This window comes from Leucoraja erinacea, chromosome 10 (assembly GCF_028641065.1).
Source record: "Leucoraja erinacea ecotype New England chromosome 10, Leri_hhj_1, whole genome shotgun sequence".
NCBI classification, from domain to species: domain Eukaryota; kingdom Metazoa; phylum Chordata; class Chondrichthyes; order Rajiformes; family Rajidae; genus Leucoraja; species Leucoraja erinaceus.
This window is the reverse complement of record NC_073386.1, coordinates 46,202,078-46,216,201: the sequence shown is the minus strand read 5'-3', so window position 1 is coordinate 46,216,201 and position 14,124 is coordinate 46,202,078. Positions and strand designations below refer to the sequence as shown.

The 14,124-nt window shown below is 39.9% G+C and overlaps 1 protein-coding gene across 8 annotated transcripts in view; it reads right to left on the bottom strand.

Moving 5' to 3' along the window:
- The window catches only part of odr4 (odr-4 GPCR localization factor homolog), a 56,037-nt gene that overhangs the window by 29,087 nt on the left and 12,826 nt on the right, over positions 1-14,124 (bottom strand). For 7 of the 8 annotated variants that reach the window (XM_055642125.1, XM_055642119.1, XM_055642121.1 and 4 more), the window contains exons 4-7: positions 11,530-11,661; positions 6,859-6,957; positions 2,279-2,385; positions 1,740-1,776 (exon numbers count right to left, since the gene is read on the bottom strand). In XM_055642125.1, coding sequence (XP_055498100.1) covers positions 1,740-1,776; positions 2,279-2,385; positions 6,859-6,957; positions 11,530-11,661 — 375 coding nt within the window. The remainder of the gene's footprint in view (positions 1-1,739; positions 1,777-2,278; positions 2,386-6,858; positions 6,958-11,529; positions 11,662-14,124) is intronic. The other variant, XM_055642126.1, reaches the window with a different exon arrangement.

Sequence of the window (14,124 nt, the reverse complement as noted above, 5' to 3'; positions counted from 1 at the left end):
ATCTTTAGATAATTCATAGCTTTTTCCTTCATAAGAATATGACTGCACAAGCCAAACTTTGAAGGCTTTTCCTTTATAAATGTCATAATAATTTTGCCTATGCATTTTTGATTTGCCTTCCCAGAATCCTCACATTAACCAGTTTTACACGTCAGTTCCTTTTCAAATACTCGTTTCTAAAATTTTGTTCCACTGAAACTTGTTCCACTTGCCCCATTTCACTTCCCAAACGTAATCAAGCACTACTTCCTTCCACATTAAGGTAGAAACGAACAAACCAGGAATGTTCTCTTGCATGCATATTAGAAATTGGTCTCCTTCTTTTCCCTTTGCATCTTTACCATCGCCTCTGAAATGGGGTAAATTAAATTCTGTAATAACAAGGAATTGTAGATACTGATTGATACCAAATGTAGACACAAAATGCTGGAATAACTCAGTGGGTCAGGCAGCATCCCTTGAGAACATGGATAGGTGATGTTTCAGGTTCAAACCCTTTCAGTGTCTTTAGTGTCTGACCCGAACGTCTCCTATCCATGTCCTCCAGGGATGCTCCCCAACCCGTTGAGTTACTCCAGTAATTTCTGTTTACCTATAAATTAAATGATTGTTCTGTAGTTCTTGCATCATTCTGTAATTTAACTACTAACTTTCTTTCTATCTTCTTGATGCTTCTCATCATTTAATGGCATGTGTATATCCCAATAGGCATAATTGTTTCTCTATTTTTTTTAATTCTAAGCAAATATATTGTTTCTGATCACTTCAAGCCATAAAGTCCATACTTCGCTCTTTGATTAATACTGTAACCCACTATCACAATATTCCCAAATTTTTATCCTTCCCTATCTTTCTTGAACATCTCATGTCTTAACCTTCTTAATTCTCCATTAGAAATTTTATTGTAACCAGTTTACTTGATTGGATTCTAAATCAGATATATTAAAGATGAATAGGAAATGTGACAATTCCTGCTCCTTGAAGTTGCGAAGATTATGTTGCAATTAAAAAAAAAGGTGTGAATGCAGCTTCTCTTGTTAGGCACAAAATTACATACGAGTCATTATCCTGCATCTAATATCATAATATTAAGGCCACATTCTACAAACCATAATTATATATATTTATTAATATATTTCTAAATTACATAATTGAGATCTTGATGTCAATTTGAAAGCCTGAGTGGCAGTACATAACCTGTGCTTGGATCCACCAATTTCCAAAGCCTGCTAGTTATCTTACATATTTCTAAAAAGCTTTGAATGGTGTGAGATAGCAATTAGAAGTTAAAAAAAAAAAATTAAGGTACAGCCTTTTTTTTTGTTAATTCAACGTTTTTTATGAGGTCAAAAAAATATTTGATTTCAATAACAAAAATAATACAGAAATGTTGGGACCTAGGAAAACATTTGGATTTCTACATTTTTTAAATTGTAAATTAAAATGGATCACAGGAACCCCCCTGCGATACCGCCATTCGGTTAATGAAAATCACCCATACAGAATTTACAAATCAATTCCCAAAAATTTGTGATGTGGAATAAAATTTGCTCTCATGGAATTTGTGGGAAGTTAAAGTAAAAAAACAAAAACATAATCTGTTTCAACACCTTTCTTGATACGTGCTCAGATGATGCAGCCTTGTGTTAAAACGTCATGTTACTTTTTTCTAGGAATGCACAACCACCTCCATGTAATGCAGGGGTTGCCTGTTGAATATTGAATTGAAATATTCTTACCTGTGGATTGTGAATATCAAAAATTCGTAACTTCATTCTGGAAGCAAAGAGCTTAGGAAATATATTTGGCTGGAAATATATTTTTAAACTGTAGAAATACATCTAAATTTGACAAATGTGTTTATTTTTCATGTTGAAGACTCCTAGTTTCCACTTTGCTTTCATTGGAAATATTTAGCTTTTTTAAGTTTAGTTGAGGCTAACATAAATCTTGCTTAAAGTGCAGCTTCACTAGTAAAACGTTAACATTTTAGTGTGAGAAATTATTTGCTGTATAGGGGTGGTGGGAGAATCTTATTTTTGGCTCTGGTACTTGCAGTAACGTATGTAAGCTTGATTCAGCCAGTATTCCACTATCAGTTATAATCAAGAGACTCTTTAAATTCGCAGCAACCTGTGACATAGATATTGAGTTGTCTTGAAATTTCTAGAATACATCTTCAAAATAAGTTTGCCCCGCATCATTGTATTTATGCTGTAATAAGGGTACATTTTATTCCATAAAATGCTATCCCTCTTTTTGAACAGTGAAAGGATACTTCTTTGAATCAGCATAGATTTGGAGAACAATTCGTTCAGGTGGTTCATCTTCTGCAAAATTCCAGAGCCTTTCCTTTGCAACAGCAGACTCAACAGCATTTGTCAACTGTGGTACAAAAGTTATAGATAATCATACTTAATACCTAAAATGAATATTCAGCTTTTAGCTACACAGTTTGCTATGCATTAGAAACATAGAAATTAGGTGCAGGAGTAGGCCATTCGGCCCTTCGAGCCTGCACCGCCATTCAATATGATCATGGCTGATTCAAGTAAGATCATCAACAAAAAAAGCAGGGAACATTGGTGGTTTTGCTAATGTGAATAATACGTGATGAGAACAAACAATATTGTTAGAATATGCCCTTAATTTTCTCCCATGGTGGTCGCAAAACACCATGAACTGCACTTGATTGTCATGCATGCGCTATGAAGAATCTTAGGATATTCTGACTGTGTGACAATGGAAGTTAAATGTGAGTTCTTTCAATACTGGGTTGTGCCCATTTACGATATTGCACAGTGTACAATCACTCTGCACACAGGTAAAAGATCATTACAAATTAATATTTTGGAGTGATATATAAAACAATGCACAATAGAAGCCATATCCAATGGTAATATTTAATCAGAATATTACACTGCATTTGCTATCTCATACCATTTGCTGTGTTTTTGCTCCGGAGCCATTTATAATTATTTTCTGAATTAGAAACAGATGGAACATGTATTATGAAAGATTATCCCTTCTCTTCCTTGGCAGTCTTTGGGATTGAGGATAATTTGTTTCCACACCAGTTGCGAGCTTTGAAGCATGTGACAACATGCAACCAAAACTGTACCACTGGGACACAAATAGTCAGAATGGGGAGATCCAATAGCCATCACCAACTGTGACGCTGAGATACCATTGCAGACCAAGCAGGTAAGTAATCAAAGGCATAGCTGCTGAATGAGTTTCACATTCTCTATTTCTTTATGATAGAGATGATACAGGCTCATAAAACGATGCCATACCCAACTAATTTGCCCAATAGTCTATTCTCCCCACATTCCTATCTATCACTCACTCTACACGCCAAAGACAATTTTACAGTGGCTAATTGACCCACCTACCACTTGTTTTGGAAGGAAAGTAGAACATTAGGGAAAACTTACAGAGTCACCAAAAGAACATGCAAGTTTGACACAGAAAAGCACTCGAGGTCAGGAATGAATCCAGATCAATGGATTGTGATGCAGGAGCTCGACAAGATGTTTCAAAATGTTGCCCCAGAAGGTTGTGAGAGAACCAACACCAGGAATAAACCTACATGACCTCATCCCCACCAACCACTTTGTTGCTGATAGATAAAAATGCTGGAGAAACTCAGCGGGTGAGGTGAGGCAGCATCTATGGAGCGAAGGAATAGGTAACTTTTCGGGTCGAGACCCTTTTTCAGACTGATGTGGGGGTGGTGGGGGAGGAAATAAGAAAGGAAGAGGCGGAGACAGTGGGCTGTGGGAGAGCTGGGAAGGGGAGGGGGAAAGAGGGAGAAAGCAATTGAAATTGGAGAAGTAAATGTTCATACCGCTGGAGTGTAAAATACCGAAGCAAAATATGAGGTGCTGCTCCTCTAAATTACAGTGGGACTCACTCTGGCCATGGAGGAGGCCCAGGATAAAGGTCGGATTCGGAATGGGAGGGGGAGTTGAAGTGCTGAACCACCGGGAGATCAGGTTGGTTATTGTGAACTGAGCGAAGGTGTTGGGCGAAGCGATCGCCAAGCCTGCGTTTTATGGTGCGAAGGAATAGGATTTGTTGCTAATAGTCACCATCTGCTGTGTGATATCACAGTAAATGGGAATGATTCAAAAGCAAATCCAGGGAATCAAAATTGAGCTTTCATGGGACACTGTGAACCGTTCACACAATGCTATTGCACTACAATTTGCTATCCAAAGCTTTGCAGATCTCACTCCACTATTCACATTAAGCTTGCTATTTTTCTCAATTCTGTAAGACCACGCAGGATCTTACATCAAGCAATCTGCAAAATCACCTAATCCTCCAATCAAGAGATCAAATTAAATCACTGTATTCCTGCCATGATTAGTCAAAAAAATAACAGTAGGCAATTAAACAGCCATGAGTAGGAGATTTCAAGAACTCTCTATCCACAAAGAAGACAAGGCCCAGCACATGATGGAAAACATATTTTTAACATTTATCTTAAAGTAGATGATTCATTTTGCTGTTATCCTGCAGTTCCACAATCACATAAGTAATCTTCCTATCCAATTCATTTCCAATAATTTGAAGAGACAGTTGATAATACTGAATATAGAAAAAAGTGCAGTCTCAAAATGGGGTAGGCCATTTACAACTGTAAAAAAAGATAAATGTTTTCAGATGAGCTAAATCTTTGGAATTCTCTATTTGAAGTGCAGTTAAGATTCCTTCACTGAATATATTCAAGATCAAACCAATAGATTTGTGGATGTCGGAGAACCAAGGGATATGGGATTCCGGCAGAAAGTCTTGTTAAATACTTCAGTTTGCTTGAGGAGTAGAATTTTTCAGCTCCAATTTATAATGATCTTGTGTAAATGCCATGGTTTCTGTCAACAATTTTTCTATAGTGCTGAAGAGGGGAGCCTCCGTTCCCTAAAGAATGAACCAGGACATCAGAGATGTTCTCATTCTTTAGGGACCAGGAGTTCCCCTCTTCAACTATAGATGAGGCCCTCACCAGGGTCTCCTCTATATCCCGTAGTTCCACTCTCACCCCATCCCACCACACGTAACAAGGACAGAGTCCCCCTTGTCCTCACCTTCCACCCTACCAGCCGTCACATACAACAGATAATCCTCCGACATTTTGGCCACCCCCAACGGGATCCCACCACTGGCCCCATCTTTCCATCTCCTCCCCTTTCGGCTTTCCGCAGAGACAGCTCCCTCCGTAACCACCCGCTCCCCTGGTACTATTACTTGCAACCGCGGGAAATGCTACACTTGTCACCTTACCTCCCTCCTCGACTCCATCCAAGGACCCAAGCAGTCTTTCGGTGCAGGTGAGGCAGAGGTTCACCTGCACGTGCACCTCCTCCAACCTCATCTGTTGCATCCGCTGCTCTAGGTGTCAACTGCTCTACATCGGTGAGACCAAGCGCAAGCTTGGCGATCGCTTTGCCCAACACCTCCGCACCGTTTGCATTAACCAACCTGATCTCCCAGTGGCTCAGCACTTCAACTCTCCCTCCCATTCCGAATCCGCCCTTTCTTTCCTGGGCCTCCTCCATGGCCAGAGTGAGTCCCACCACAAATTGAAGCAGCAACACCTCATATTTCGCTTGGGTAGTTTACACCCCAGCAATATGAACATTGACTTCTCCAATTTATGGTAGTCCTTGCTTTCTCCCTCCTTCCCAGCTCTCCCACAGCCCACAGCCCACTGTCTCCACCTCCAGCTCTCCCACAGCCCACAGCCCACTGTCTCCACCTCTTCCTTCCTCTTCTTCCCGACCCCCCCCATCAGTCTGAAGAAGTGTCTGAGCCCGAACAAACGTCACCTATTCTTGTTGGGATTGACAAAATAACTGAATTCTAGATTGAGGAGTGATGATTGCACTGACACCTGCTGACTTGTCTAACTTCATCCAGCTTTGTAAAAATAAGTTTGAATTTCTACATCTCTAGTAAATAGCATAAAAAGGTGTGATGATTGCTCACATTCCACTCTGAACGACTTGTTCACTATGATTAATCAATAGGTCATCTTAAAGTTGGAACATAACTGCCACAGAGGGCAGTGGAGGCCAAACATTATGGTCTTGTTAGGGATATGGAACATGGGGAATGGGGAGAAGGCAGGCATGAATTCTAGAGGTGAGGAGTGAAGAGATTGCCACTCCTGCACCATCAGAGTATGTCGTGACTTGTGTGCACCAAGGCAAACTGCAACATCAATAAACTTATTAATTCATAAAAATTAAGTCATTATGTGATCATCTTAGTCACGAGAAATCTCCCTATCTTAGTTGACTGGTCATGTTCCTGATGATAGAAATGAGATGCTGATACTTGCTCATAATCAATCATCTCAGCCTCATGTGAACAGTAGTATTGCAAGAGTTGCAATAACAGACTATGTTATTAAAACATTAATGTTTAATGTTTTATGTGTCAGTCTTAATTGTTAAGTTGTGAATTTGTGGAATTCAACTGATATTTACTATAAATCCAGCAACTCCCATTGCTAACTTGACTACGCCTCCTACCACTCAGTCTTTTGCAAAGATGCCATCCCTCCTCGGTTTCTCCGCCTTGCCGCATCTTTTCATAAGAGGATATTTTCCGCTTTACCGCTTTAGGACCTGGGAAATATCCTACTTTATAAGGAAATATGCTTTACATCCAGTACATCATTCCTTGATATTTCCACTACTGACACGGCCGGGGATCAGCCAGGGTGGCAGGCACGGCCTGAGAGCAGCCATATTATAATTGAAATTTATCTCACGAACATGTTCTCCTCATTCCATATGTAAAGCACATAAGATTACAAAACATAGTGGTCACAGGCCTTGTACTTACTTTCCGGAAGATATCCTGAGCTTCTTCTTTTGACATTTTTGCTGGTCTGATAAGAAATATCCCAAGTACCAATATTCCACCTGGTAACATCCTGGAAACCTGAAGTGTTTGAGGATAGTTCAATGATATGAACATGAAATAATTCTAAACAAAGCACTGTTCAAACCAAAGTTAAATTCCAAATACTCCATGCTGTCTTGTTAAAAATTATTAAATGATAGTCTTTGAGATTCAGCTGTTTTTTGAAAACAAAGAGACAGAGGAAGAGAAATGGGGGGAAAAAAAGCAAGTTATCACAAATGAAAAACATGAATTGCGTTACTGAATTAGCAATACGTGTGGAAAACTGCTGAGGAACAGACTACATTATTCCAATTACAAGGCTGCAACAAGTTACATATTAAACATGGAGTTTGTATTTGACTGAAAATTCATGTTAATTGCTTGCCTGTTATTTCTTAGGTGATGCTTCAATGTTAAATATATCATTTTTTCTGCAGAGCTTGCATTGTGTATAGTGGCTGCTATTTTATTACTTGTTGGCAATCTAGGCACCTAGCTTTCATAAATAATTTAAATGAAATCTGAAAAATGTTTCATTATGTTTTATTATCTTGGTCTCAAATGGCCAAGAACAGAAATTGAAAATTACATTGAAAATAATACATTAACAATGATATCATCAATTTTAACCACTAATTGCTCTTTTAATAGTTTAATTAAAATCTTAACTTGATGGAACAGCCCTCCTCAAAAATTAAGCCTTGGATGTTTTATTTTCACCAGAGATAAATTTGAATTATGCAGTGCTTAATTTCTCTGGATGCATCAATAAAAAAATCATTCAGCTGTACTCATCGAAGAGGCTCGTAGTTACTGCCACAATATATATTTTTTTAATTATCTAGAAAACTTCAGAGGTGAAACTTTATAGATCTTTATGCTAATAAAGGTAGAAAGTATGTAGACAATGGCAAGACCCTCAACAGCATTGATGTGCAGAGAGATCTTGGAGACCAAGTTCATAGCTCACAGGTTACAGCACAAATAGATAGGCTGGAAAAGAAGGCATATGGTAAGCTTGTTTTCTTTGTTAGCAGCATTGAGTATGCCAGAAAGTCATGATGCAGCTCTATAGGACTTAGTTAGGCAGCATTTGGAGTATTGCACACAATTCTGGTTAGCCCATTTCAGGAAAGATGTGGAGGCTTTGGAGAGAGTGGGGAGGATTCCCAGAATGCTGCTTGGATTAGAGGGTTTCAGTTACAGGGAGAGGTTGGATAGATTTATATAATTTTCTCCGGAATGTTGGAAGTTGAGAGACTTGATAGAAGTATATTAAATTATGAGTAGACAACCAGAACCGTTTTCCCAAGTTGCAAATGTCCAACACTAGAGGGCATAGCTTTAAGGTGAGAGGGGGATAGTTCAATGGCGATGTGCGGGAACGTTTTGCACATGGAGAGTGGTGGGGGCCAGGAACGCATTGTCACAATGGTGGATTCACAACAGGCAGATGAGATTAGTTTAACTTGGCACCATGTTCGGCACAAACAATATAGGCCAAAGGGCTTGTTCCTGTGTTCTACTGTTCTATGTTCTAACGGTGTTATTTCTTTAATGCATTAGAAAAGGTGAGTGATCACAAGGTTCTGATGACATTGCCGAGTTTATTATAAATCACATCCTAGCAACTGCTCGTGAGCCTGGAGATAAAATGTACTCCTACACACCGCATCAAAAATTGGTGACTGCCTATTTCTCCTCTGTAAAACTGTGGAATACTTCAGGTTACATTTTCTCAGCTTGAACCAATGGCCAAGATTTGCTGTATTGGCAGCTGAAGCCATTCTAGCCTAATTACCTAACAGCAGTGTTATTCTATCACAGCCATCTTTGACCTAGCCCCAATTCCATTTTACTGCCAGTATAGCAGGCAGTGAAAAAATCAAATGGCATGTTGGCCTTCATAACAAGAGGAGTTGAGTATCGGGCCTAATAGATCCTTCTGCAATTGTACAGGGTCCTAGTGAGACCACACCTGGAGTGTTGTGTGCAGTTTTGGTCTCCCAATTTGAGGAATGGCATTCTTGCTATTGAGGGATTGCAGCGTAGGTTCACCATGTTAATTAAGGCAGTGATTCACAGATTCTTGATTTGTATTAGGGTTATGGAAAGAAGGAAGAAAAAAAGGGTTGACAGTGAAAGATAAATCAGCTACGATTGTATGGCGGTGTGGACGATGGGCCGAATGGCCTAATTCTAGTCCTATGATTTATGAGTATCTTCTCCAAAACTTCCACATCCTTCCTGTAAGAGAATGAGCAGACTTGCACACAATACCCCGAATGTGTAGTAACCAAAGATTTATGAAGATGCAACATGTCTTCTTGACTTTTATTCTCAATGCCTATAAACAATGAAGACAAGCATACCATAAACCTTCTTTACCACTATATTTACTTACGTTGCTCCTTTTAGGAAGTATGGACTTGGACCCCTTTGTCCATCAATGCTGTAAATTGTCCTGCCACTAACTGTATACTTTCCCCTCACATTTGACCTCCCAAACTGCAACATCTCACACATTAAGTTCCATCTGCCTATTTCTCTGCCAATATTTGTAAATTAGCTATATACCCATATCCTTTGACAGCCTTCTTCATTGTCCACCAATTTTTCTGTCATCTGTAAACGTATTAACCAATGCATCCTCGTTTGCATCCAATCATTTATACTTATCACAAATCTTTAGCAGAGGATGACCCAGCACAGATTCCTGTGGAACACAATTGATCATAGACCTCCAAACAGAATGACCCCCTTCCGCCTTTAACTTCTCTTATATAGATAAGCTTATTTTGAATCCAAACTACAAAATCACTGAGGATCACATGCATTCTGGATCAGCCTACCATGATGAACCTTGTCAAATATCTTACTAAAGTCGACGTAGGCAATACCCATTGCCCTATCTTCATCAATCACCTTCTCAAAAAACGCAATTAAGTTTCTTACACTTGACCAACCCCACACAAAGCAATGCTGATCATTCTGAATTAGCATGTTCTCATCCAAAGGCAAGTAAATCCTATCTCTAAGAATCTTCCCCAAGTCTCCCTACCATTGGCGTAAGGCTCACCAGCCCATAATTTCTTGGATTATCACCATTCCCGTTCTTTAACAAAGGAAGTACATCGGTTACTCCCTGGTCCTCCAGACCTCACCTGTAACTGGAGAGAATGTAAAAACCTTTGTCAAGGCCCCAGCAATACCCTCTCTCAATAAGTTGTGACAGATCCCATAAGGCTCCAAGAACATCCATAATGCTCATCAGGAGACCCAACACTGCCACTTTCCTGAGATCAAAATAATCCAACCTACACTCATCTCACAATCTTCTGTCTTTCCTCTTTGTGAATACTGATGCAAAGTACTAATTTAGCACCTTTGCTACAGCCTGACCAAGCATAAATTCTTCCTTTATCGTTGAGTGTTCCTACCTTCCCCCTAGTTACCGTCTTGCTTTTAATTAATGTATAAAATGCCTCAGGATTCTTTTTAATCCTGCTTGCCAGGAGCTGAAATAACAACTAATCTAGGAGGACCAGACAATCACAACCCATTTAATAACAGGAAATGCAAGGATAGAAAGTAAATTCTGGGGATGACCAAGAGGCCAAAGTTTTTAAGGTTATAGGACTGGATGAAATTAGAGAAATTGATACAGAGAGATTTAAAAATGAGAGTGAGAATTTTAAAATTGTTCAATGTAGTTCAGTGAGCAGAGTGCTAAAAGGTGGACAGGATGGTGCAAGATATAACTTATGCCGCAGAGTTTTCAATACACTCGAGCTTACAGACGTAAGATAGAGGGATGAATTGGAATAATCAAAACTCGAGTTAACAAAGACTTAGATTTGAGCCATTATTTTTATATATGTAACATTTCCTGCTCGCTTTGATTCCTAATGCTAGCTATTATCAACCTTTGGAATCAACCGCTGTTCTTAATCTGCCTTATAACAGTTGTTGGTCTCTGTCAATCCCTATCCTACAATTAGTTGTAATGCTCCAATTTTCTCTAATTAATTTTCTTCAATCCTTGTTCACTTGCCCGATCTCAGGACAGCACTGGTTGCTGACCAACTGCATGCAATGTTACAGGATTGTGTAACACTGCCCAGTCCATCATCAGCTCGGACCTCCCCACCATCGAGGGGATCTATCGCAGTTGCTGCCTCAAAAAAGCTGCAAACATCATCAAGGACTCACACCACCCTGGCCATACACTCACCTCTCCGCTGCCGTCAGGTAGAAGGTACAGAAGCCTGAAATCTGCAACATCCAGGTTCAGGAACAGCTTCTTCCCCACAGCCATCAGACTATTAAACGCAACTTCACACAAACTATAAACTATAACAGCCTATTGTACTTTATCTGTTTATTTATGTGTGTATATATATATATATTCTATGGTATATGGACACACTAATCTGTTCTGTATGTATGCCTACAATATTCTGTTGTGCTGCAGCAAGCAAGAATTTCATTGTCCTATCTGGGAAACATGACAATAAACTCTCTTGACTTGAAGGATATCATTAATTTAAACAAAAATTCAAAAACCCTTTAGTTCCCTTCAATAAATTATTTCATGGTAACACTAACCTGTCGAGCATGCTCAGCCATCCACTCGATGTCACTTGCATTCATTTCATCTGGATTATCTGGTGGAAGCTCAGCCTCATCTTTAAGTGGAGTTCGAGCAGCAAATATTATGTAGGTTTTCGATGGTGTAGCCTGTACGTAAAATGATGGGAAATAGGCTCACAATTACACAAAAACTTCTAAAGTATTCTGAAACATCATTTTACGTCAGATTTTTCACTGTTCAAGTGGAGCATAGGGTTATCACAAAATTAGCTAAATCTGATCACCATTTACAATTATCTATTTGTTTACAAATGAAAGCACTGATTCTGAAAAATTCTATTTATTTGACAATAAATTGAAGGTGATTGCTCCTTCAAATATAACTAAACAGCTCCAATGCGCTTGTAAGTCTCAGTTTAAATATACATTGAGATTTTTGTGGATGCACAGGTTGTCCCTCATGCAAGTAATTGATTTGAAAAATGTCACAACATTATAGAAAAGCCAAAAGAGTAAACAAATACAATGTTATAGAAATTGTCAAAAAACTGTTAAGAAATATTTCAAGTAAACAGATATCAATTATTTCAAGTACTGCAGTCCTATTAAATTATTTTGTGGAACATTATGTTTCTTTCGTACTGAATTTATATAAATATTTCTCAATTACATAAAGGGAAGCCATTGGCTGATCGGGACTATTTGGGTACGAAGGGAGCAATCTCATTCCCGCTATTTCCCTGTAACCCATTCCATCTCACATGTGCATCAACTCCTCATGCATCTACAATTGGGGTAATGTACTACACTAATTTGTCTCCCAACCAATTAGGCAGCTTGACCAAATGAAGCATCGTGCTGAGAATAATGACAATGAGCCTTTGAAAGAAGTGTGGCAGAACAGACTTTGTAATTATTAAGGCACTGAGAGACAATGATCTTAGATTTTGCAGGTTTACTTTTCATTAGCCAATGGCATATCAGTAAGGATCTAATTTAACAGTAGAGTACGGATAATCCTTGTTTTAATGGACCATGGGGGTGCGCGTGTGTGTGTGTGTGTGTGTGTGTGTGTGTGTGTGTGTGTGTGTGTGGGGGGGCGGAATGGTGTCCGTTATTGCTGATTGTCCGCTATAACCGAGTAAGGGATCCACTCCAGCCACCTAGAGTAAAGGATCCACTCCAGCCACCTAGAAGTCACGACAAGTTATTTTCAAATACAAAGTTCTTTTGGGGCCATTCCGTCCACTAACCAAAATCAATTATAAAGAGGTACATAATAACATGGGTAGACTGTATGTGATAAAGGCCACTTGTTCCGAGTCAAATTGGTTCAAATGCCTTATGCCTTAACATTAATACAAACTTTGCTTGGTTAAGGCCTGGAACCTCTAACTGTACCACAAAACATTGCTCACCGTGCATTTTGACAGAAAATTAGGTTGATCAATTACACTGCCAAAGCTGGGGACCTACAACTCGCAAACAATCAAACCAATCCTCTTTATTTGCATGTGTAACATTTAGTGGCTATGTAGTGCATTAGTGGTTAATTTTCATAGCGTTGGTTATACAAGTCCATCACTGATTTTCCGGCACCCTCAATTCAATAGCCGTGCCATATTATTCGTTTTGCCGGACCAACAGAGTCCGTATAATAATAATACAACAATACACCTCTGAACCACTAATTATAACTCCCCCCGTGTCTCTAAGGAACCATAGACTGCTAGAAACCTAAATAAAACAAATATTAAATGTTAAATATTAAACTGCAAAGAAGACGCAATTTTTTACCCTAAAATAAGGCCTAAAAATTTACCTGCGACTTGGAGACCGAAGGTTAGATTGTTAGCCAAGAAAGGTAGACTTGGCTATCCCTCAGTACAGCGGCTGTAAAAGGACAGCACCGCTGGGGGGAAGGGGGAGGGGGGGGGGGGGGGGGGGAGTTCCTTCTACAGCGTGTAGGGAGTCTGGTTTGGATCAGCACGGCTGGGCCGACAGGGGTAAAGTTGCGGGGAGGGCATGAGCGTTGAGGAGGAGAGGGTCGGGGATCATGCCAGCAATTCACTCAGTAGCTCGGGTGGCTTTGAGAGGCCGCCGGGACCGGACAGCTAGACCCAGGGCTCACAGACGACCTGGGAACTGCAGCTAGTCCCAGGGCTCGCAGGCGACCTGGGAACTGCAGCTAGTCCCGGGGCTTGCAGACAACTTGGGAACTGCAGCTAGTCCTGGGACTCGCAGGCGACCTGGGCGCTACAGCCAGTCCCAGGGCAGGCGACCTGGGAACTGCAGTTAGCCCTGGGACTCGCCGGTGACCTGGGCATTACAGCCAGTCCTGGGGCTCACAGGCAATCTGGGAATTACAGCTAGTCACAGGGCACGCAGGCGATCTGGAAACTGCAGAAAACTAATTGAAAAACATGTGAAAACTATGTATTATTAGTATGGATTACAAATTTATATATTATTAGTCTGTATTATTACTAATTTAGTACGTTGGGAATCTTTCGGTGCTTTTTTTGTGTGTTTTTGTTTGTATGTCTGTTTGACAATGTTACGTTTTGTCGTGCGAATCTCACCTTCAGCCGACAGGATCTTCTGATTATC